This window comes from Heterodontus francisci, chromosome 4 (assembly GCF_036365525.1).
Source record: "Heterodontus francisci isolate sHetFra1 chromosome 4, sHetFra1.hap1, whole genome shotgun sequence".
NCBI classification, from domain to species: domain Eukaryota; kingdom Metazoa; phylum Chordata; class Chondrichthyes; order Heterodontiformes; family Heterodontidae; genus Heterodontus; species Heterodontus francisci.
Genome location: NC_090374.1, coordinates 175,471,715 through 175,496,819, shown reverse-complemented (window position 1 = coordinate 175,496,819; position 25,105 = coordinate 175,471,715). Strand labels below are relative to the sequence as shown.

The 25,105-nt window shown below is 42.1% G+C and overlaps 1 protein-coding gene and 1 pseudogene across 2 annotated transcripts in view; one reads left to right on the top strand and one right to left on the bottom strand.

Annotated features, from left to right (window-relative positions):
• Positions 1-1,786: 1,786 nt before the first annotated feature.
• Positions 1,787-25,105, bottom strand: part of c4h9orf85 (chromosome 4 C9orf85 homolog) — a 30,028-nt gene continuing 6,709 nt past the window's right edge. The window contains exons 2-4 of one of the 2 annotated variants that reach the window (XM_068030596.1): positions 17,105-17,211; positions 14,255-14,368; positions 1,787-2,520 (exon numbers count right to left, since the gene is read on the bottom strand). In XM_068030596.1, coding sequence (XP_067886697.1) covers positions 2,211-2,520; positions 14,255-14,368; positions 17,105-17,211 — 531 coding nt within the window. In that variant the 3' untranslated portion in view covers positions 1,787-2,210. The remainder of the gene's footprint in view (positions 2,521-14,254; positions 14,369-17,104; positions 17,212-25,105) is intronic. The other variant, XM_068030597.1, reaches the window with a different exon arrangement.
• LOC137368608 (band 4.1-like protein 1 pseudogene) lies at positions 10,657-12,784 on the top strand (annotated as a pseudogene).

Below are 25,105 nucleotides of genomic sequence, written 5' to 3'. Positions count from 1 at the left end.
TTCTAAACGGGGTGCAAGAGCAGAGGGACCTGGGTGTATATGTGCAGAAGTTATTGAAGATGGCAGGGCAGGTTGAGAGAACGGTTAATAAAGCATAAAGTATCCTGCGCTTTATGAATAGGGGCATAGAGTACAAGAGTAAGGAAGTTATGTTGAACTTGTATAAGACACGAGTTCAGCCTCAGCTGGAGTATTGCGTCCAGTTCTGCGTGCCACACTTTAAGAAGGATGTGAAGGCATTAGAGAGGGTGCAGAAAAGATTGACGAGAATGGTTCCAGGGATGAGGAACTTCAGTTATGATGATAGATTGGAGAAGTTGGGATTGTTTTCCTTGGAGAAGGGAAGGCTGAAACGAGATTTGATAGATTCAAATTCATGAGGAGTCTGGATACTGTAGATAGGGAGAAACTGTTTTCACTCGTGGAAGGATCAAGAACGAGAGGGCATAGATTTAAAGTATTTGGTAAAAAAAAGGAAAAGGGACACGAGGAAAAACTTTTTCACGCAGCATGTGGATAAGGCCTGGAATGCGCTGTCTGACAGTGTGGCGGAGGCAGGTTCAATCGAGGCATTCAAAAGGGAATTAGACTGTTATATGAAAAGGAAGAATGTGCGGGGTTACGGGGAGAAGGCAGGGGAATGGCACTAGGTGAAATGCTCATTAGGTGAGCCGGTGCAGACATGATGGGCTGAATGGCCTCCTTCTGCACCAAAACATTTCTGTAATTCAGAGAATTAAGCGGGTGAGCTTGAGCTAAATGCATTGGATGAATCACAAGCCTCAATCATTGAAGAGGCCAGTAAGACAACTCCAGATGGCATTTGACCATGCAGCATGTCGCATACAATAGCGATATCTTATATATACACTCCCCATCCCATTCAAATACTCAGGAAAGGTGAAGAGATTTAAAACACAAGCCAATTTTGGAATAAAACAATCTCGGAATTTCCTCTCTGACTCTCAGGTAATCAAACCAGACCAGGAGATCACTCTGGCCTTGATTATTTTTAATGTAATATGCAAGCAAAGCTTGGTCACTCCCTCTGCAGTGAAAGCACAAATGGGTTGGAATATTGCCTGCGATAAACCCATTTATACTTCATAATGGATAATATTTTAAATCTTTTAACTAGGTGATATTTAGGTTTTCATCTACCTTCATAATTACTTTCCCATCTACAATTTCAGAGACATTGAGGAAAGTAGCATACCAGCATTAATATGAATATCAGCAATATTTTAGTTTGGCATGTTTGATTTTCAAATTTTCAGAGATGAATTGCACATAGGCCTTTCAGCCTGAAATTGGTAGATTTCAATAGTGTGCCTGGTTCTGATGAAGTCAACAATATGAAATGTGAGCTCATTTCTTACTCTATCCCCACAAACGTTTTGATTTCCAGCATTTTCTATTATTTCAGATCTCTAGTATCCGCAGTATTTTGTAATAGTTTGCGTTTTAATTCACTGCTGCTGTTTTCCCCCCAGGAATATCCAGCTTTGAAGGACTTCTGCTCTTTCTCTCAGCAGGATTTCTGTTTGTCTTGCCAGTTCTAATGCAAGGTCATTGACTGGTTTCTCTCTTCAAAGTCTCCCAGACCTGCTCGGTGTTTCCAGTATTTTCTGATTAGTTACCATGATTCATTAAAAGTGCAGAAGGAATATTCAAAACAAAACACAAAATTAAGTGGGACAGAATAGGGAAAGATATCAGTATGGTGTCTCATATAGTTTTGTTCACATGCTACACAGAAGACCAGAAACACAAATACTTTTTCCACTTTTTATTTTAAAGATGATTACCAAAATAAAACAATCTTACAGGTTAAAGACCAAATTAGGTCCTATTATACAATGCCGTTAATTGTGCCTCTATTTAGTAACTGACAGGGTTAGTACCAGCTAGTTATATTTTCATAAAATTCAAAACTAAAATAGGTGATATTTGATATGAATGTACGTACTGATGAGCTGTTAATGTTTTGATGTGATGTGCAAATCAGTTGAAACAAAAATTAAATCAGCATATCTATCCAGAGTTTGCTCTTACAAAACCAATTCCAAGACATTAAATTTTATCAGCGAGCACATTGACTTTTACAAGTCCCAGCAACACTGCATCATGTGACACTAAAAGTGGCTCAACAAAATTCATAACCTATGTATACTAATGTGTAATGATTGAAATTTAACACCATACAATGATCAAGCTGCATCACGCATAGCGTTTAGAGTCAAGCCAGAAATATCAGGCACTCCCTGTGCCTCAGGCCTTTCAGGTTTGGATGTTTTCTCTTTCTGCAATGCTGAATCAGTCTGTTGGGTGGACGGACGGGTTAACGTGAACCGTATGGAATGGTCTTCATCTCTTACATTACTGTCCTCATCACTACCAAAATCAGAGCCATCAATACTGTTATCATCATCATCCTCTTTTCCACTCTTTATTCTACTTCTTGTGCCTGGATTTATTTCAGCAGTGCTGTTTTCTCTCTGGTCTCCTACAGAAGCCAGTCTGGGGAGTGGAGAGATTAAAAAGTTAGACAATCTGCTTTATTCGCCAGTTGAAAAAGAAAAAAAAATTGCATTTACATAGCACCTATCAAGGCTTCTGGATGTTCTCAAAGCATTTTTTACAGGCAATGGAGCACTTTTGAAATGTAGTCAGTGTTATAATGTAGGAAACAGAGCAGCCAGATTGTGCACAGCAAACTCCCACAAACAACACAATAATGACCAGTGGGGGTAGGGGTGGGAAACCATGACAGTCAAACACATTTTATTTTAATAACCAGGGAACTAACAATGCCTTAAAGCCTGCAGTCAAGATCAGTCTTACTGATGAAATCTGCACAGAATGCTTGGAAACCTTCCGTGACACAACACTTTGTAAAATGTTTGAAAAAGTAACTTATGCACAAAGCAACTTCACAGCATTAGAAATGCAAGCAAAGACATGCATTCTAAAGTAGGCCCCCCAAAAAAGCCATAAATCACAGAAAATTGAACTCTCTGAGATATTAAAGTAACAAAGGTGGTGGTGGGGGCTGGTGGAATTTAAACCCAACTCTGCAGGTGAGAACAACACAGGATCAGGTGCAACACTGATTTATACATCAGACTGATATTGCTTGCCAGAGACTTCAATGGGGAGTATTATCAGCAAAGTATAAAATGAGCAGTGCACCCGATCCCTTCAATTCGACAGGCAGTTTGGGGTTAAAATGGCTCCCCAAGGCTCCTGCCACACCGACCCATTGTTTTTTTTCCCCCTCATAACAGCAGCAATCAGCTGCAAGCTTGCACATGCCCTTATATAGAGAGGACCTACAAAATTGACCCGAGGCGACTTCCTCACTCTTCCAAAAAAGTGGAATAATATCAATGTGTGAACTTTGAATGTATGAAGAAGAATATGATGCACTTCAGCACATTATAAACCATGTGTTATTGACAAAGAATTCAAATAGTTCGTATTGGGAGCTCAATAAGATCTAGCAATTGGAAAAAGCTTGTAAGTTGTAACGTCTGGATGAGACCCAGCCTATTCTATATTTTTGTCCAATGGGAGCAGTTGCAGCCCCCAGCCCCCCCTCCCCCGCCCCGCTCCACTGTTTGAAGGGGCTGCTCCTCAACTTCTGGCTCCACTTCAGTTCGATACTCTTCATCTATGTCCACCAAGCGCAGGGTACGGCGTGGTGGGGGTAAATGGCTAAATCAGAGGACGTTCCTGTGTTTGCTCTTAGGCCTGAACAAGATAGCCATCTACAAGTCCAGGTTGGATGTGACCAGAGAAAGTTTGGGGGGGGGGGGGGTGGGGGGTGGTTTGAGGAGAATAGGTGGTGGCAGTGGGGGTGGTGGGAGGCTGCCTGCCTCTGTTCCACACTTCTTTTCCAAGCCTGGATGTCCCTAAAGAAGGAGGCCGCTAGTACACTTGAAGGAAGGTGCCCCCCAATACAATTGATGTCTTCTGCAAGTGGTGGGAACCATAGGGACTGCAGCATGTAGTCAACACTGGTAATTAACAAAAGTGAAAGGTTATTGACGTTAAACATTAACTCTCTCTATTCACAGATGCTGCCAGACCTGCTGCATCTTTCCAGCATTTTCTTTTTTTTTTTATTACTGGCAATAACATTAAGTTTTTAAGTTTGTTTTTAATGTTATGTTCTTTATTAGTTGCTTCCCTTTAAAAAGTAGGAGGCAGCTACTTTGGTTTGGTTTTGGTTGATAACCATGGTTTATTTTAGGAAACGGCATCTTATCAGTTTTGTTAATGGATCTACTCTGGTGCAGGAACCCAGACTTGCAAGAATAGTCTTTATAAGAAACAGTTCTGTAATCAAAAAAAATTGTCGCATGCAACTCTAAATTGCATCAAAATTTGCCAAAGCACTGCACAGTCACCATTACAAAAAAAACAATCTTTGGCTTTGCTCTCTGTTAATGACAGGCGTGCACCGTCAATAATGTACTTCCTGCACATGGCTGTTTCAATAACACTAGCCTACAGTTTGCAGACTAACTAGCAGCAAGCACTGTTAGCACAGAAACACATCACATCAGTGAAGACCTTGACGTAAATTCTCCTGTTCATTTAAAAGCATAAGGAGCAGAAAAATAAACAAACCAGAACAATTATTGGTAGTTGAAAGGCATAAGGATGTTTAGAGTGCCACCTGGCTGCAGCAAATAATATGGTACACAGTATCCCTGTTTCTCTTCTCTATGCAACTGCTGTTCCAGAGAATGTTCTATATACAGATGCAATCTTTATATTTATAATAAAACATGGAGATTTTTGTATTTGATTTATATTGTTATAAAGCAGAAGGTTAAAATTTAAACTCTCTCATAAAAATAGCTATTGAGGTTCGAGGTCAAATGAAAATGTCAAAACTGAGGCTAATAGATTTTTTGTTTGGTAAAGGGTATTCAGGATTATGGAACAAAGGCAGGTAAATGGAGTTAAAATACAGATCAGTCATGATCTAACTGTAACTAGAGTGCCAGCTGTGACTCAGTGGCTAGCACTGTCACCTCCAAGTCAGAGAATTGTGGGTTCAAGTCTCACTCCTACTGCAGAAAGAACAGAGGGAGTGCTGCGCAATCGGAGGAGATTTTTTTTGGAAAAGACGTTAAACTGAGGCCCCTTCTGCCCTCACAGGTGGAAGTAAAAGATCCCACAGCATTATTTTGAAAATGGAATGGGTCGGTGGTGGGGGAAGGGGTATGGTGGTGGTGTCCTGGGCAATTTCATCCTTCAATCAACAGCACTTAAAAATACCGATGATCTGGTGATTATCACATTGCTGTTTGTGGGAGCTCGCTGTGCATGAATTGGCTGCTGTTTCCTACACTGCAACAGTGACTACATTCCAAAAAGTACTTCATTGGCTGTAAAGTGCTTTGGAATGTCCTGCGGTTGTGAAAGGTGCTATTTAATTGCAAGTCTGTTTTTTAATTGAATAGCTGAACAGGCTGAAGGGACTGAATGGGAACATAGGAACAGGAGCAGGCCAAACCGTCTTTTATCACCAAAGTATGAAATGGTCAGTCACAAGTCATCGATACAACCAGACTAGGATAATTGAATTTAAATTAGTTAAGGGTTTTCCAGGATAGGCGAGGAGCTTTGCCTTCAATGCTAAGTAAATTAGATTTAGCCAAGGCATGGAAAGGTACAGGAGGAACCATCACTAAATGATATTGCTCACTAACAATTTACCATCCTCCCTTTTTTTTTTAAAATCAGGGAGAACGGACAGTTCTGTCTTCATGAAGTCTTACAATGGGTGAAATGCCAGGGAACTTTCCCAAGGTCGTAATCATGGCAAATTATGCAAACAGTGTTGATAAGCTAAGATTTGCTTTGTTCACATGCTATACTGCTTCAGAAGGTTTAAATGACAGGCGCTATTGATGTGTTTCATCTGAAGTCTCATCACATATCAGACTTTAAGCAATATCTTCCAAAAAAAGGCACCTTAACTCCTTATTAACTGATCCCAATTTGATTGCTCTAAATATGCTGCTGATTCAGTATCTTGCTATAATAGTTTCGATCTCACCCTAATATATCCTTCTGTTCCTTTCTCCCTTTCCCTTAAAGCCACCTATACCACTACTGGCCTTGGAGGCAGTGCAACATGGATTTACCAGAATGATACTTGGACTCCAAAGGTTAAATTATAAAGCGAGATTACATAAACTAGGTCTGTATTCCTTTGAATATAGAAGATTAAGGGGTGATTTGATTGAGGTTTTTCAAAAGGAATTGATAGGGAAGTCAGAGAGAAACGTTTTTTGCTGTGGGAAGTCTAGGACTAGAGGACATAACCTTAAAATCAGAGCCAGGCCATTCAGGAGTGAAGTTAAGAAATAGTTCTTCATGCAAAGGGTGGTAGAAGTGTGGAACTCTCTCCCACAAAAAGATGTAAGCTCAATTAATCATTTAAAATCAGAGATGGGTAGATTTTTGCTAGACAAGGATATGGAGCCAAGGCAAATGCTGGAACAGGCTTGAGGGGCCAAATGGCCTACTCCTGTTCCTATGTGCCTTACGTGCTTCATGAAAGCGGATTGATCACTGCAATCCACGTTACCTTTATAAAACAGTGGTTCAGCCTCAACTTGGGTATTGTGTTCAATTCAGGGCACCACACTATGGAAGGATGTGATGCCATTGGACAGGGTGCGGAAAAGGTTTATGAGAATGGTTCCAGGGTTGAGGGACTTCAGTTATGAGGATAGACTGGAGAAGCTGGGGTGGTTCCTTTTAGACAAAAAAGAGGAGATTTGATCGAAGTGTTCAAAATCATGAGGGGTCTGGTCAGAGTAGATAGGGAGAAACTGTTCCCGTTGGCGGAAGTGTTGAGAACCAGAAGACACGGATTAAAAGTGAATGGCAAAAGAATGAGACACGGCATGAGGAAAAACTTTTTTTATGCAGCAAGTGGCTAGGATCTGGAATACACTACCTAACAGTGTGGTGGAAACAGATTCAATCGTGGCTTTCAAAAGAGAACTGAATAATTATCTGAAGAGAAAAAATCTGCAGGGCTTTGGGGAAAAGGCAGGGGAGTGAGATTGGCTGAGTTGCTCTCAGAGAGCCGGCACAAACATGATGGGCTAAATGGCCTCCTTCTCTGCTGCATCCATTCTATGATTGTGACTTTAGTCACACCACATGGTTGCCTATGCACTTCTCAACTTGGTTATCAAGGGCAACTAGAATGGGCAATAAATGCATCTTACCTGCATTGTCCATATTATGAGAACTTGAAAAAAAAAAGTGACAGGAGAATAAAAGGGACAAATTTCAGATCACAGGAGTCCATCTGCTTATGCAAACCACCTTTTTCTTGGGATTTGCAAGATTCTGTGGAAGTGAGCAGAAAGGCATGGCACTATGCTTGATAGGAAATTTAGCCAAGTTAGGAATAAAAGCTTGCTTTTATAGGATAAGGAACTAGATCAGCAGAATTTAGCATTTGTATTGAGAACGGACTGTGCTGCTAACGTGCCGGTAACCTGTACTGTTAACCTCAATAATAAGTATGTACTACGAACGGAATGTGCTGCTCATGTGCTGTTAACCTCACTGATAGGTTAAACAAAGAGGTATAGCACGAAGCTGAGTTGTACCGCAGTGATTGGTTAAACAAGGAGGTATAGCATGAATACTAATGTATAAACGGTAGTATCTGTATCACGGGCGAACACTTACTCTGGTTGACTCGACAGACTCCGATGGAGTCAGTGCTGCTGTATCAGAGTAAGTCCACCGGCGACTGCGCAAATAAAGTAATTGATTTTACCTACGCATCCAACTCGGTCTATTTACTGAACCAGACTGAGGGCAAAAAAGAACTCGAATCGTCATTTTGGTGTCAGAAGTGGGATCTCAACAGACGACCGCCGATCATCAGCGAAATCAGAATCAAACTAGTCTTGGACAGAGAGAGAGGAAATGGGCCCCCGACGTGAGTAGTTGAACAATGACCATGTCGGTTTTCCTCTGTTCCGTAGTCAGATAAAAGTTTGATCACTCGCTTATGGTCAGGTAAGATCATCTGGACGAGATCAATGATCAGTCTGGCGGATTAGAAAAGATAAGGATCAGTCGAAGTAGGTATGACTGAGGTTAAAGTAGGTCGTATAGGGTACGGCTGAGGTAGGGGCCCCGGCCCTGAGGTTAAAGTTTTATTTTTTTGTAGGTTACCCGGAGGGGAACTGAGTTTTATTTTTTTGTAGGTTACCCGGAGGGGAACTGAGTTTTATTTTTTTGTAGGTTACCAGGAGGGGAACTGAGTTTTATTTTTTTGTAGGTTACCCGGAGGGGAACTGAGTTTTATTTTTTTGTAGGTTACCCGGAGGGGAACTGAGTTTTATTTTTTTGTAGGTTACCCGGAGGGGAACTGAGTTTTATTTTTTGAGGTTCGAATAAGATAATTTGTAAGTAACTGTTTAGACAATAAATTGTAAGTAACTTTAACTCTTGGACTGTAGGGGCGAACAACGCAGTTCAAGAATAGTTTGTGATAATGGGAAATTGTTTAGACAATACAAGTGATCCATCCTGTCCATTACAAGTACTGTGTGATAAGTATCCGGGTAAAGGGAAAGACTTGAGACAACTATCGGCAGCCTTAAATAAGAAATTAGGAGATCAATGGCCCTTAGGGGGGACAAGAGACTTGGAAGCAGCTAAAAAAAATCCAAGAAAAAATCTGGAAACAAAATAAAGGGAATAGGGCCAAAGAATTAATTGGATTATGGAGACAATATTGTCAGGAGGAAAGAGATAGAACCCTCCTATCAAGTTGGCAAGAGAACGCCCTCAAATTAGGAATACCAATTAGTGAAGGAGGAAACCAAAAGACTCTAGAAATTCTGAAAAAAGAGTGCGCATATAGAAAGAGGAGACAAAAACAGAAACAGTTGATAAAAGTGGACTACGTAGTTCAATGGTTGGCCTTGTGTTGACAGAGGTAGACGACGATTTAGAAAATTGGACACTGGTTCATGACTAAACCTCTATGTCTCTCTCATCATTTGACTATGAATCAGACTAAACGCTCCGACAAAAGCAAGCCTGTCTCTGAAAAACCAATGCCAACCATCCAAGACGTCATAAGGTTACAGGAAGACGCTCCCGATACTGATAAACAATTGTGGGAAAAACTGGGTTGTAAATATTGTAAATATGATTCTGTATCTTGTTTATGGACCACGCCAGCAAATCAGACTTGCATGCCTGATGCGCTGGCCTTGTGGGTTATTGAATGTGTACACTTTGCAACTCATTGTGGAGCCCAAGGGACCAGCGATTTGCTGTTGGCCACTTGGTGGCACCCCAAAATACAGATGCTGGCTCAAAACATAAGTAATCGGTGTTTGATTTGCCTGCAGCATAATACCGGCAAGAGAATCCCATGTGATGGGGAAAAACCCCTTTGCCCAGTGGTCCCTTCGAAACGCTCCAGATGGATTACATTGAGTTGGAAAGAAGTCAGTGTTATAAATATGTAAATATGTGTTCGTGATTATTGATGTGCTTAGTAAGTGGATCGAGGCATATCCAACCACTGATAACAAAGCCGCTACTGTGAAAGTTTTAATGAGAGAAATCATTTTCAGATATGGGATATCGGCTCAGTTAAGTTCTGATAACGGACTCCACTTCATTGGTCAGATCAACAAGGAATTCTGCCTTCGACTGGGAATACGCCAACAGTTGCATTGTGCATATAGGCCACAGGCCGCTGGACTAGTTGAAAGAAGCAATCAGACTCTTAAAACAAAGCTGGCTAAACTAAAAGCAGAAACTGGGCTAACACGGCTGAAATTACTCCCCATCGCCCTATTCCAGATGCGGGTTACGCCAGCAGGACCAGCTCGACTCTCTCCCGCAGAGGTCATTTATGGAAAGCCCCTACGAACCCCCTGGAACCAGAATGTTCCCAAATCGGTCCAGTTTCACCATATGACAGAAGAAATGACCAATTACGTCTTATCCCTGACTAAAGCCCTAAAGGAACTCCATTCACAGGTCAAGATGGCCCACCACAATCCACCCTTGCTGACTGGCCCGTCCAAAGTACAACCTGGAAGTTATGTAATGATCAAAAAACTGAGTAAGAAAAGGGTTGGAGCCTCGATGGGAAGGGCCCTTTCAGGTCCTACTCACCACGCCCATTGAAGGGAGGAGTGCTTGGGTCCACCTGCACCACTGTAAGATTGTTAGCCAATAAATTATTAAGAAAGATTGTTAACCTACTCCTATCCCCAGCACTGTTCCCTATAGGTATTAAAAGGCGATGAGCCAAGATGAAGACCATCCTGATTGTCCCCTGCATGGTTATGATCGGAATCCTCTCGGCGGAAGGGACGAAAAATGCCTGTCATCGCAACCAGCCTCAAGACATCTTCCACCTGTGCCAGGATGATGTCCTCCATTGCCCCCATCCACGGAGACAAGGAGTCGGCTCATGGAACGTGACGGGATTGGCCGAAAACGATGGACTGCTGCTGAGGCGACCCAACCAATCTAAACGATTGAAAGGACAATTTGTATGGACACTGCCTTGTTTCCGGACTAAGTGTAAATTTGATTTTGTATGCAAAAGGGCCACCCAAGCATAGTGCCATGCCTGGCAAAACCCCCAAATCTCCATTAAAAGGATCCAAAAAAGCAAAGACCATGCCATGCAAGGTGACCCTTCTGGACGGCGCAGAATTTGAGTATGAAGTGGAGAAACGTGCCAAGGGCCAAGTGCTGTTTGATCTGGTCTGCGAGCACCTCAACCTGCCAGAGAAGGATTATTATGGGTTGACATTCTGTGACTCTGAAAGCCAGAAGAAGAACTGGTTGGACCCTTCAAAAGACATAAAGAAACAAATCAGAAGTGGCCCTTGGCATTTTGCATACACAGTGAAGTGCTATCCCCCAGATCCAACCCAGCTCTCTGAAGATATCACAAGGTATTACCTATGTCTGCAGCTGAGAGATGATATTATCTCTGGACGACTGCCTTGCTCTTTTGTTACACATGCTCTATTGGGTTCATACACTGTGCAGGCAGAACTGGGAGAATATGATCCCGAGGAAAATGGACCTGACTATGTCAGTGAGATTTGCTTTGCACCAAATCAGACAAAAGAACTCGAAGAAAGAGTGGCAGAACAGCACAAGTCCTACAGGGGCATGACACCAGGAGAAGCAGAACTGAACTTTTTGGAAAATGCTAAGAAGCTGTCTATGTACGGAGTGGACCTGCATCATGCAAAGGACTCTGAAGGAATGGACATCATGCTTGGTGTGCGCGCGAATGGGCTTCTGATCTACAGAGACCGATTAAAAATAAACCGTTTTGCTTGGCCCCAAGATTCTCAAGATTTCATACAAAAGGAGCAACTTCTACATTAAAATCAGACCTAGAGAATATGAACAGTTTGAAAGCACCATTGGTTTCAAGCTTCCAAATCACCGAGCTGCCAAGAGACTCTGGAAAGTCTGCATCAAGCACCACACATTCTTCAGACTTGTCTCCCGAGCCACATTCAAAGGGATTTCTTGTAATGGGTTCAAAGTTCCGTTATAGTGGCCATGCACAGGCTCAAACAAGGCAAGCCAGTGCTTTAATTGATCGTCCAGCACCATATTTGGAATGCTCCTCAAGCAAAAGATATACAATGTCACGGAGTCTAGATGGAGAGTTTCTCCGTCCAGCTTCAGTTGGGGAAAATCACGATGCACTTTTGAAGGAGTCAACAAAAGCAAGCAAGACTTCAAGGACAGAGACTCCAGATACCACACAGTCAGACAGCAAGAAATCCTCCCAAAAAATCAGAAAAAAAACGATGAAGTAACCACACCAACAAAAATTAAAGAAATAAAGTTCCTGGACAAATCAGAAGATGTACTATTGAAACATCAGGCCAATATCAATGAACTAAAACAGACTTTACAGGAATCTACTGCTATTAAGCTAAGTCACAGTGACCGGGAAAAGAAATTAACTACTTCTCCATCTTCATCGAAACCTAAAGACAAAGAGCAGGAGGAGTCCGAGAAGCTTAAAGAGACTAAACCTGCTGCTCATGAATGTGCCTTGGAAGACAGGGAAGCAAAACCTTCACAGGAGGCTTCAAAATCTCCTGGGAAATCACCAGTAAAAAGGGAGACGTTAGAAGATACTGTTACTTCAGTAAATATCACACAGAGCACCGAACCAAAGCAGGAACTGCAAATGAGGTCTATGGTAGCCAAACAAGAATCTGAAGAAGTTATGGAGCAGATGCAAGAGCTTGTGATCCAGACAGTGACAAAAGAGACAGGTGTGGAGGTTGAACACAAACACCCAAACATCCCTACAGATTCCTCAGGACATAGTGAAGCTGAGAAAGAATTTACAGTACCAGTTAAAGTTGAAGAGGTTGACGGAATATTGGAAGTAAAGAAGTTACCAACACAAACTAAGATTGCTAAACGAGAAAGAATAGACAGTGCTACCCCTGAAGTTAATGTCAATGCTCTGCCTGCCAAAAGTACAGAAAGACAGCCTGCTCAAGAGGATGTGAAGGAACAACTCACAAGCATTGACTGTGAACCTGAAGGCTCTCAAGAAAAACCTCAAGAGGAGGGTATTATAAAAACAAAAACTGGACTGCCAAGTGATGCATCTACTGTAAAGACAACTCATTCCCCATTACCTCGGACTCACAGTGGATCTCGGAGAATTGGAGGGATTGGGCCACAGGAGGATCCCTGGTGAACACCTATGCCGGCTGCAATCACAGCTTATATACGGACAGAGGATATTTCTTCTTCTTTAATGGTACAGCCACCAACATCTTATCGCCTCTCTTCCCGAGACAAGTCGCCATCGGAACCCTGGTCCCCACCACGGTACCCAGCCCCTCAAAATGGAACCCTCACAACAGGTTGGTGTACCGGGAGGTATCAGCAGAGTTTTGCGAAAACTGGAAGAAACCCCCAATCTTGGGACCAACCAGAGGACATTCGGCAGGATGGGGGATTCTCAGTATGGTTACGATAGGAGGCGTAGAGGGTGGCTTAGCTGCTAACAACTGAAATTACTTGATCTGTGGCCTTACCATCCTGGGGAATGCAACATTGGGAGCTCTTAAGGCGATAACGGAGGAATTGTCCGAGATGAGATTGTTTACCATGCAAAACCGGTATGCCCTTGACTACCTACTAGCCTGCAAAGGAGGGGTACGTGCAATAGTAAAAGGGAAATGCATCATGGGAGTCCGGGATCAAACTGCGATCACTACTAAATTTATGAATCATATTCGAGACCAACTAAACGATCTGAAAGACCCTGGCTCCTGGGGAAGGTGGGGATTCGGGGGATGGACAGATTGGATCATAAACATGGCCATGTACTTGGTCGTTGGGATCGTTTGCATCTTTACAGGCATAGCCATTCTCACATGCGTCCTGGGACGAATGCAGGCAGCTATGGAACAAATAGGTGCCCCAAGAATCCTAGTGGTACGCACTCACGAACCAACCACCGGCGATGCAGAACTACAGCAAGAAATGGAGTTACAACGGAAAATCCTAATGGACGACGACGAATAGGACAGTAGAGACTGGTGCAGTAAGAGTACTGAGCGTGGAGAGAGAGAGTACTGATAGAGAGAAGGTTATCATAGAATGATAAAAGGAGGGAATGTGGAAGTGAGCAGAAAGGCATGGCACTATGCTTGATGGGAAATTTAGCCAAGTTAGGAATAAAAGCTTGCTTTTATAGGATAAGGAACTAGATCAGCAGAATTTACTGTATTGAGAACGGAATGTGCTGCTAATGTGCCGGTAACCTGTACTGTTAACCTCAATAATATGTACTACGAACGGAATGTGCTGCTAATGTGCTGTTAACCTCATTGATGGGTTAAACAAAGAGGTATAGCACGAAGCTGAGTTGTACCTCACTGATTGGTTAAACAAGGAGGTATAGCATGAATCCTAATGTATATACAGTAGTATCTGTATCACGGGCGAGCACTTACTCTGGTGGACTCGACAGACTCCGTTGGAGTCAGTGCTGCTGTATCAGAGTAAGTCCGCCGGCGACTGCGCAAATAAAGTAATTGATTTTACCTACGCATCCGACTCGGTATAATTACTGAACCAGACTGAGGGCAAAAAAGAACTCGAATCGTCAATTCCATTGCTTTCTAACCCATTATAAAGCTTTGCACAAACTACATACGGATTCACAATCTCTTCTTTCTTCCCACATTTGGCGCAGAGTTCCAATTTGAATGCACACGGTTTACACATAATGTGGTAAGAATCCTTCACCGTCTTCTGAAGGCATTTAATACTAAACAGGGTTAAAAGAAAGAGAAGTCACGGAAGTTGCATTTTGCAATCATTTATAACAATAGACGTCCACTATGTAAATTGTAGCTTAAAAGATGAACCAACTTGTATTTTGCATTTCTATTCAGAATTATAGAATGTTACAGCATAAAATCTGCCACAGTTTCAGCAAGCTGGTCTAATCCCACTCTCCTACTAGCTTCATATACACTTTATTATTTCTTTTTCAATGCAACTATCCAATTCCCCTTTGAAAACATGTGATAAGCTTAAAGTTCATGATACCATTTTGCTGAGCAGTGTAAATAATTCATCACTATTTACCTCAACCTAACTTGTTCATAATCGTAGAAGACTTGGATCAGGTCAAATCTTAACCTTATTAATGAATACTGATTTGTAACAATTCTGGTCAAATATTAAGGCTGGCTATAAGCAAGAAACGAATAAAGCTCATCCAGAGCTGGGTCGTATTCTCTAGTTTCATGCACTTTCCTCTCTTTGTTGGCCTTAGCACTGTGAAGAAGGGTATGCAATTAGCAGTTAGCATCTCAAAGCACCCATGAAAACCTTTGCATTCAGCCAGTGGAAGCTGCTGAATATGTGGCCTTTGGGAGGTCCTCCCTCCCTTTAAAATCAGCAGGCACTTCTTCTCTGTTATTCTATGCCCAAGACTCCAGGCTTCACATTTAGATAACTGAAGTTCAATTCCCAAGGATGCCCTGTACTAAAACTTGCCAGTTGAACCTTTTAGCAGGGATACTAAACAGAAATACTTCATTGAAACTCAAGCTTGAATTCATTTCCTTTAAACACAGAAAATGGGACATACATTAAAAACCTCAACAGATCACATCACACCACTGAGGCAATATGAAATTCTGATCAAATTGTTAGCCTCATTGAGTTCCAGGACATCCACAGCACAGAAACAGGCATATGGCCCAACTGGTCCATGATGGTATTTATGATCTACACGAGCCTCCTCTCAACCCTCCATCTCATTTTATCAACATAACCTTCTATTCCTTCCTCACGTGGTTATCTAGCTTCTGCTTAAATGTATCTATGCTATATATATTGCATATGTGCCCAAATACACCAATGAAATGCAAACCCAATTATGAAAGTGAATCATCTCCTGCTCCCTGTCCCTGCAATCTGTGAAGATCTATTTATATCTACCCACCCCTGTCCCCAAATCATTTGCACTTTATTACTAAATTGGAAATGCTAACTTTAAAAAAAGTTTTTTTTTAAAAATTAATTCGCAGGACATGAGCATCACTGGCAAGACCAACATTTATTGCCCAACCCTAAATGCCCTTGAAACGGTGGTGGTGAAACATCCCCTTGAAATACTGCAGTCCGTGTGGTGTCGGTACATCCACAATGCCGTTAGAAAGGGAGTTCCAGGATTTTAAACCAGTGACAGCGAAGGAATGACTATATATTTCCAAGTCAGGATGGTGTGGGGCTTACAGGGGAGCTTGCAGGTGGTGGTGTTCCCATGTGCCTGCTGCACTTCTCTTTCTAAGAGAGGTCGCTGGTTTGGGAGGTGCTAGTCAAGCAGGCTGCTTTGTTCTGGATGGCGTTGAGCTTTTTGAAGTTGTGGAGTGGCACTCATCCAGGCAAGTGCGGAGCATGCCATCACAATCCTGACTTGGATGTCAATGCTGGAGATTTGAAGATTTCTTTTGTCTACTATTCTATTGCACACTGCCAGGTTCTGTACAGGAACAATTAGATACAGCATTAAGTTTCTTCTTCAGCACACCCTTTAATAAGGTGTAGCACAAGTGAGTCATTAGATAATGTGTTACTGGGCCAAGCTAGAACTCTTCTCTATAACATGAGCAAAGTGCTCACACAAAATAAGATGCCTGCTGAAACCTATTTGAATAGATGGCATTAAACCTTATGTAAATGACAAAGAGATCTAATATACAATAACATACAAGGCTACGCGCCAAGTGCTGGAAAATGGGATTAGAATAGATAGGCTTGATGGCAGGTGTGGACACGGTGGGCCGAAGGGCCTGTTTCTGTGCTGTATAACTCTGACTCTGAAAATAGAAAACACCCAATGGGATTTCAGTGTTTGGACAGACCAAAGCACTGAAAGCAATCACTGGAGAAAAATATTCTAAATGTATAGTTCCGGCAATATGCCAATTTTGAAGTTCTCAATCATGCCACATGACATCATTAAAGGAAGTCATCTGCACTGTAACAACATCTCTCCTATAACAATTGGAGATATCACATTCATTCAATGTCAGCTAAACATCTCATTCTGTTTTCCATGCTCCAAGAAAGAAAATCATACGAGGCTGACATCATGTCGACATTAAACAGTACTTTACAACAGTGACTACACTTCAAACAGTACTTCATTGGCTGCAAAATGCTTTGGGATGTCCTGAGGTGGTGTAAGGTACTATATAAATGCAAGTCTTTTTTTTCTTTACTGCCACTAACACTGCTGTGATGAGCGACAAACTGAGGATATTGGCATTGGAAACAACAGTCTAATCGAGGATCACAGACGTACCATGACTTATATATTAAAAATGATGAGAATTTGTTGGCATTAAAAATACATCCACAATTCATTGTAGCCAAATTATGACAAACGTGATATCAATTGAATAGTCTCAGGTGATACCAACACATTAAAAAGTTTCAGAAAAGGTTACTTTTGTTTATGCTAAGCATGAAGAAACTGTTAACTCACCATTTCCGAGCCTGACTGAGTGGTTTGTACTTCTTGTATTTTATTTTCCATTCCAACACTTCCTTACAACGCTTACAGACACCAGCATGCACAATAGCATTTAATCTCTGGGAGGAACAACAAAATATTTCATGCATTAATGCAACATAAAAATCCAAACTTCAACATCTACAGGAGGTGTAAAGGCTTCACAAGGGTAATACCAGAATGGAGCTGTTATAACCAACAGGAAAGACCAGGGCTCTTTTCTCGAGAAAAGAGAAGGCTGAGGGGTGACCTGACAGAGGTCTTCAAAATTATGAAGAGGTTTTGATAGGGTCGATGTAGAGATGTTTCCACTTGTGCAGGAGACCAAAACTATGGGTCATCACTATAAAGATAAAATCACTTATATATCCAATAGGGAATTCAGGAGAAACTATTTTCTACCCAGAGAGTTGTGAGAATGTGTAACTCGCTACCACAAGGAGTCAGAAAAAACACGAGGGAGAAAGAAATAAAAGGATATGCTGATTGGGGGGGGGGGGGGGGGGGGAGATGAAGAGGAGTGGGAGGATAAACAATGGCACAGACAAGTTGAGCTGAATGTTTGTGTTGTATATACTGATATAATTGATTCTCCAGTACAAGCATCAGCTTAGCTCAGTTGGTAGCACTCCCAACTTCTGAATCAGAAGTTCAAGTGGGCTCAAACCCCTTTATTCTATTTTTTTGTGGGATGTGGGCGTCGCTGGCTAGACCAGCATTTATTGCCCATCCCTAATTGCCCTTGAACTAAGTAGATTGCTAAGCCATTTCAGAGGACATTTTAAGAGTCAACCACATTGCTGTGGTTCTGGAATCACATGTAGGCCAGACCAGGTAAGGATGGCAGATTTCCTTCCCTAAAAGGAAGTTAGTGAACCAGATGGGTTTTTACAAACTTCCTACTCTACATCACAACATTCTGTTTGCTTTTTTAAAAAAATAAACAGCTTGGTGTTATGAAAGTGATTGTTTTTAAGTTAAAAAGATTTTTAAAGGAATTTATAATTAAACTGAACAAATGTTGGACTAGTTTTTTTTTTAAAAAAGAGAGACATTAAGAGAACACTGAGGGAGCCAGATTGGCAACAATGTTACTGGTTGTCACATGACTCAAGTTAAAGATTGAACAGAAACCCTGGAAACAGGGACAAAGAAGTGACAAGCGTTCCCTTGATTAGACAAGCCTAGTAGTAGCAGAGAGTACCTGGGATGGGCAGAAAACTGACAAGCATTTTGTTTGTTAGTATGTGTTTTTTACCTTCCGGAGTGAGTTGAAGTGAAGTCTGCTGCAGAGGAGGACAGAAGGGAAGGCCACAACCCAGCTCGCTTTCTAGCAGTTCTATAAAAAATTCCCTATGACGTCCACTATGTCAATTCATCTCATTTCCTGACTTTGAAGAAAGCCTGCTAAAATTAATTCTCCATACCGCCTGAAAAGAACTGTTCTAAAAGACCTGTCTACGTGTACTCAGAAGTTAGACTGCGTGCCAGTTTTGGAACAACATATCTCATCTGCTGTTTTCTTCAAAAAAAAAGAGCAAGTAACCAACCCAATTGCTTTTTGTCTGCAACAGAGCTCTGATCCAAAAATCCCTTACTATTTTTTCAGTTAACTGGTACACGTGAGTGCGTGAAGTGTGAGATGCTAAAGTTAAAAAAAGGGGGCTTTTAAAATTTAATGTTGGGATTTTAAAATGTTGTTGTTTGTTTATGTTTTACTTAATTACTAGTTAAAAATTGTTTTATAATAAACTGATAATTTTGTTGTTCATTGAGGAAAGCTGGTTAGTGTGCAGTATAGGATTGCCTGCATTAGTTAGTGGGAAATTTTTAAAATGTATGTTGTGACCTGTGGAGACGTGGGACTGAATTAACAGTGCACTCCTCCCGTCTCAGTCGTAACACTGGGAAAATGGTGACGGTTTTAGTGGCCTTGAGTGAAACTATATCAACCAGAACAAGATTACCTACAAGTAGATAGATTTTCTGTATAAAATGAGACTTGAAATACTAGGAACATGTGAACAGGAGAAGGCCATTTAGCCCCTCGAGCCTGTTTCATCATTCAATGGGACCATGGCTGATCTGTGACCTATCTCCATCCACTGACCTGTACCCCATATCCCTTAAAATCTTTGGTTAACAAAAATCTGTCAATCGGAGTTTTAAATTAACAACTAACCTAGCATCAACAGCCATTTGCAGAACAGTGTTCCAAACTTCTAGCTTTGCTTGTGGAGTGTTTCCTAACTTCACTCCTGAAAGGCCTGGTTCTAATGTTTAGGCTACATCCACCTATCCTCGACTCTCCAACCAGTGGAAATGCAGGGCGTTTAGAAAGTCCTTGTGCAACTTTAAATTTTTCTAACTTTGGATGTACACACAATAGAAGCAAACTGTATGAATTATGCTCTCCTAAGCCATTTACAGTTTTAAAAAAAAAATCAGTTCATGGGATGTGGGCATTACTGGCTAGGCCAGCATTTGTTGCCCAACCCTAATTACCCTTGAGAAGGTGGTGATAAAGTGCCTTCTTGAACTACTGCAGGCAATCTGGTGTAGGTACACCAACAGTGCTGTTAGACAGGGAGTTCTAGGATTTTGACCCAGCAACAGTGAAGGAACGGCGATATAGTTCCAGGTCAGGATGGTGTGTAGCTTGGAGGGGAACTTGCAGGTGATGATGTTCCCATCAGTCTGCTGCCCTTGACCTTCTAGGTGGTAGAGATCGCGGGTTTGGAAGGTCCTCTCAAAGGAGGCGTGGTGAGTTGCTGTAGTGCATCTTGTATAGGGTACACACTGCTGCCACTGTGCGTTGGTGGGGGAGGAAGTTAATGTTTAAGTTGGTGGATAGGGTGCCAATCAAGTGGGCTGCTTTGTCTTGGATGGTGTTGAAACCGCATTCATCCAGGCAAGTGGAAAGTATTCCATCACACTCCTAACTTGTGCCTTGTAGATGGTGGACAAGCATTGGGGAGACAGGAGGAGAGTTACTTGCCGCAGAATACCCAGCCTCTGACCTGCTCTTGTACCCACAGTATTTATATGGCTGGTCCAGTCAGTTTCCAGTCAATGGCAACCCCCAGGATGTTGATTGTGGGGGATTCAGCGATGGTAGTGCTGTTGAATGTCAAGGGGAGATGGTTAGATTCTCTCTTATTGGAGATAGTCATTGCCAGGCACTTGTGTGGCGCAAATGTTACTTGCCACTTATCAGCCCAAGCCTGGATATCGTCCAGGTCTTGTTGCATTTCTACACGGACTGCTTCACTATCTGAGGGGTCACGAATGGCGTTGAACATTGTGCAATCATCAGCGAACATCCCCACTTCTGTCTTTATGATTGAAGGAAGATCATTGATGAAGCAGCTAAAGATGGTTGGGCCTAGGACACTACCCTGACGAACCCCTGCAGTGATGTCCTGGAGCTGAGATGATTGACCCCAACAACCACAACCATCGTCCTTTGTGCTAGGTACAACTCCATCCAGTGGAGAATTTCCCCCCCTGCTGATTCCCATTGACTCCAGTTTTGCTCGGGCTCCTTGATGCCATACTCAGTCAAATGCTGCCTTGATGTCAAGGGCAGTCACTCTCACCTCATCGCGAGTTCAGCTCTTTTGTCCATGTTTGAACCAAGGCTGTAATGAGATCAGGAGCTGAGTGGCCCTGATGGAACCCAAACTGAGCAGGTTATTGCTGAGCACATGCCGCTTGATAACTCTGTTAAGACATCTTCCATCACTTTACTGATGACTAAGAGTAGACTGATGGTGAGGATGAGGTCAAGTAGGTTTTCCTCTCACCACATGCTGCAGGCCCAGTCTGGCAGATATGTCTTTCAGGACTCAGCCAGCTTGCTCAGTCAGCTACTGAGCCACTCTTGGTGGTGGACATTGAATTACCCCGCCCACAGTACATTTTGTGCCCTTGCTACCCTCAGTGCTTCTTTCAAGTGGTGTTCAACATGGAGAAATATACTGATTCATCAGCTGGGGGTGGGGGGGCAGTAGGTGTAATCAGCAGAAGGTATATTTGACCTGATGCCATGAGACCTCATGGGGTCCGGAGTCAATGTTGAGGACTCCCAGGGCAACTTGCTCCCGCCTGTATACCACTGTGCTGCCACCTCTGATGAATCTGTCCTGCCGGTGGGACTGGACATACCCAAGAATGGTGATGGTTGTGTCTGGGACATTGGATGTCAGGTATGATTCCCTGAACATGACTATGTTAGGCTGTTGCTTGACTGGTCTGTGGGACAGTTCTCAATTTTGGCACAAGCCCCCAGATGTTAGTAAGGAGGCCTTTGCAGGGAGGACAGGGCTGGGTTTGTTGTTGTCATTTCTGGTGCCTAAGTCAGTGCCGGGTAGTCCGTCCAGTTTTATTCCTTTGCAACTTTTGTGTCGCGGGTTTGTACAACTGAGTGTCTTGCTAGGTCGTTTCAGAGGGCAGTTAAGAGTCAACCACATTGCTGTGGATCTGGAGGCACATGTAGGCCAGACCAGGAAAGGATGGTCCCTAAAGGACATTATTGAATTAGATGCATTTTTATGACAATTGTTGGTAGTTTCATGGTAGCTTTCCAATCAAGATTATTAATTAACTGAATTTATTAATCGTATTTTAATTCCGCCAGCTGCCATGGTGGGATGTGAACCTGTACCCCTAAAGTATTACACTGGGTTTCTAGATTACTAGTCCAGTGACATCACCACTAAGCCACGGTCTCCCCACTACGCAATATTAGTGTTATTAGTATTTTTTCCCTGGAGCGAAGGAGGCTGAGAGGGGACATAATAGAGGTATATAAAATTATGAGGGGCATAGATAGGGTAGATAGCCAGAGTCCGTTTCCCAAGGTAGGGGTGACTAAAACTAGAGGGCATAGATTTAAGGTGAGAAGGAGGAGGTTTAAAGGGAATCAAAGGGGTACATTTTTCACACAAAGAAAAGTTGGTATCTGGAATGAGCTGCCAGAGGAGGTGGTGGAGGCAGGAACAGTAGCGACATTTACGAGGCATCTGGACAGGTACTTGAATGAGCAAGGCATAGAGGGATATGGAATTAATGCAGGCAGGTGGAATTAGTATAGATAGGCTTTACGGTCGTCATGGACGCAGTGGGCCGAAGGGCCTGTTTCTATGCTGTATGACTATGATTATTCAGTTCTTTTTTTTCCATTTTATTTTAGATGCTGAATCAGATTGAAAATGGCAATAAAAAGGTGAACTGTAATAGCTAGCAGAATGAAGCCCATAAGATTAAAAAAAACTATGAATTATGCTTTAAGCAATTTACAGTTTGCTTGTGTCACATGTACAACGTTGTTAAAGTTTACTATAAGCACCCTGTCGTTTCTCTGTTTCCACCCCATTAGTTCCCATGAATAATCTTGAAAACTTTGATCAAATCACCATTTAATCATCTAAATTTCAGGGAATACTGTCCTAGTTTGCATAATCTCTCCTCATAATTTAACCCTTGGCGTTCAGGTATCATTCTGGTAAATCTACACTGCACTCTTTCCAAGACAAATATATCTTTCCTAAGGTGTGGTGCCCAGAATTGAATCAAGAATCACATCAAACACAGGAAAGGATTTAAAACTGATAGTACATGGGGAATATCAATCTGTCTCAGGGTGGGGTTGGGGGAGGTTAAACTTTCACTTGGCAGCAGCAACATGTATGTTAACAATGTGAAATAGAACCATGAAGACTTATGGCACAGGAGATGACCATTTGGCCCAATGTGTCTATGCCAGCTAAAAAGAGACTCTCCAGCCTAATCCTACTTTCCAGCTCTTGGTCCATAGTCCTGTACATTACAGCACTTCAGGTGCATATTCAAATTTATTCAATTAAAAAAAAAAACTAAGATGAGGGTTTCTGCCTCCACCACCCTTTCAGGCAGTGAGTTCCTGACTGCCCCCCCACCATCACCCTCTGGGTGAAAGAATTACTCATCAACTCCCATTTAACCTGTTTACCAATTACATTAAATCTATGCCCTTGGTTATTGACCCCTCTGCTAAGGGGAATTGGGCCTTCCTATCCACTCTACTTCCCTCAATTTAATAACACCCAGCACCCAAACAACCATAGTAATTGAATGTATTACTTTGTTGGCAGCAATTCAGAATAAAGAACATTTAGTTGTAGAAAGCCATTGAAAATAAAAACAAGGTTATTGTGGAAATGTTTCTTTAAAAAAAAAATCTAAAATGCAAGTGAGCAGAAAGATGGCTCACCTTTATCCAATTTTGCTCTTAACTTTTGGTGAATGTGGCTTGTGCCAGGCGTCAGGATATTGGACCAGGCACACCAGAGAAAAGGAGTTTGGTACCCATGCATTAGCAGATTCTACAGCTGATTACCACAAGCTGTTCTCTTCCAGTTCAGTTGTGTGCATATGGTTTGCATAAACTAGACATGCCAGCAGGCTGGTGCAGTTGGCTGGTAAAGAGCCAGCACTGGAAACCACTGCTCTCGATTTTGAAGTCCCTAATTAAATCAATATTTCAAAAGAGAAGGAACCGCTTTGTGAGTTACTTTTGTTTCAAAAGAAAACCACTGCAAGATGGTGATCTGGATTTTATTAAACTAACCACCAACTTTTACTCTCCAGAAAGTTTGGTTGTGATCTGTGAAATCATTCTCGTGTCATTTAGCAATGTTTGCTTCAGGTTACATCTACAAAACTTATCTGTCTTTAAGCTCAGCTTTTCACTCAGTGGGTAGCATTCTCACCTGAGTCAGAAGGTTGTGGGTTCAAGTCCCACTCCAGAGGCTCGAGAACAAAATCTAGGCTGACACTTCCAGTGCTGGACTGACAGAGGAGACGTCTTTTGGATGAGATGTTAAACCGAGGGCTCATCTGCTCTCTCAGCTGGATGTACAAGATCCCACTGTACTATTTCAAAATGGCATCCCTCAACTAACAGCACCTAAAAATACAAATGATCTGCTCATTGCTGTTTGTGGGAGTTCACTGTGTGCAAATTGGCTGCCACTTTTCCTACATTACAACAGTAATCATATTTCAAATATACTTCATTAGCTGTGCTTTAGGGAGTCCTGAGGTTGTGAAAGGCGCTATAGAAATGCAAGTTTGTTCTTTCTTTCTAGTTAAAAACAATTTGAGGACTCGTTGGCAAAATCAGGCATGGTGTAAAGCCGCTGCTGATTGGTTATCACCCATGACCAATTTCACATCCGGGGTAGCAGTGAGGTTATAAGACCAGAATCATATTAGTGTTACTGCAGTTTTGGGCTCCATACTATTAGAAGGATGAAGGACTTGAAAAATTGGGCTGGTTTCACTGGAACAGATGGAATTATGCATTGATTTGTTAGAGGTGTATAAAATTATGAAGGGATAGATAGGTTAGATAGACGATCTCTTCTTCTTCTTCGGCCTCCTTGTCTCGAGAGGCAATGGGTAAGCGCCTGGAGGTGGTCAGTGACGATCTAGATGTAACAAAGCTATAAGATTAAATATAAGAGACTCAAGGCAGAGAGAAAACTTTTTTTTTTTAAAAAAGGGCCCAGAGGTTTTGGAATGTGTTGCATTATTGCTCGAGTGCTGGACTCTTTCCAAAATCTGGGCAATCATAGTTAGTAATGGAAGAGGAAATTATTTAACTTTTAAAAATAGGTGGTTATGCAAAGAACAAAAGACTTGCATTTATATAGCACCTTTCACAACATCTTAAAGCGCTTCACAGTTGATGAAGTACCTTTTGAACTGTAGTCACCGTCTAGGAAATGCAGCAGTCAATTACAAACAGCAAGCTCTTACAAAATGCAATATGATAATGACCAGATGACATTGACTGTGGAATAAATATTGGCTAGGTCACTGGGGAGAACGCAACACCAAACAGTGCATTTATGTAGTGCCTTTAACATAGTAAGACGTCCTCAAGTGCTTCACAGGAGCATGAAATAAATGTGACATTGAGCCATATTA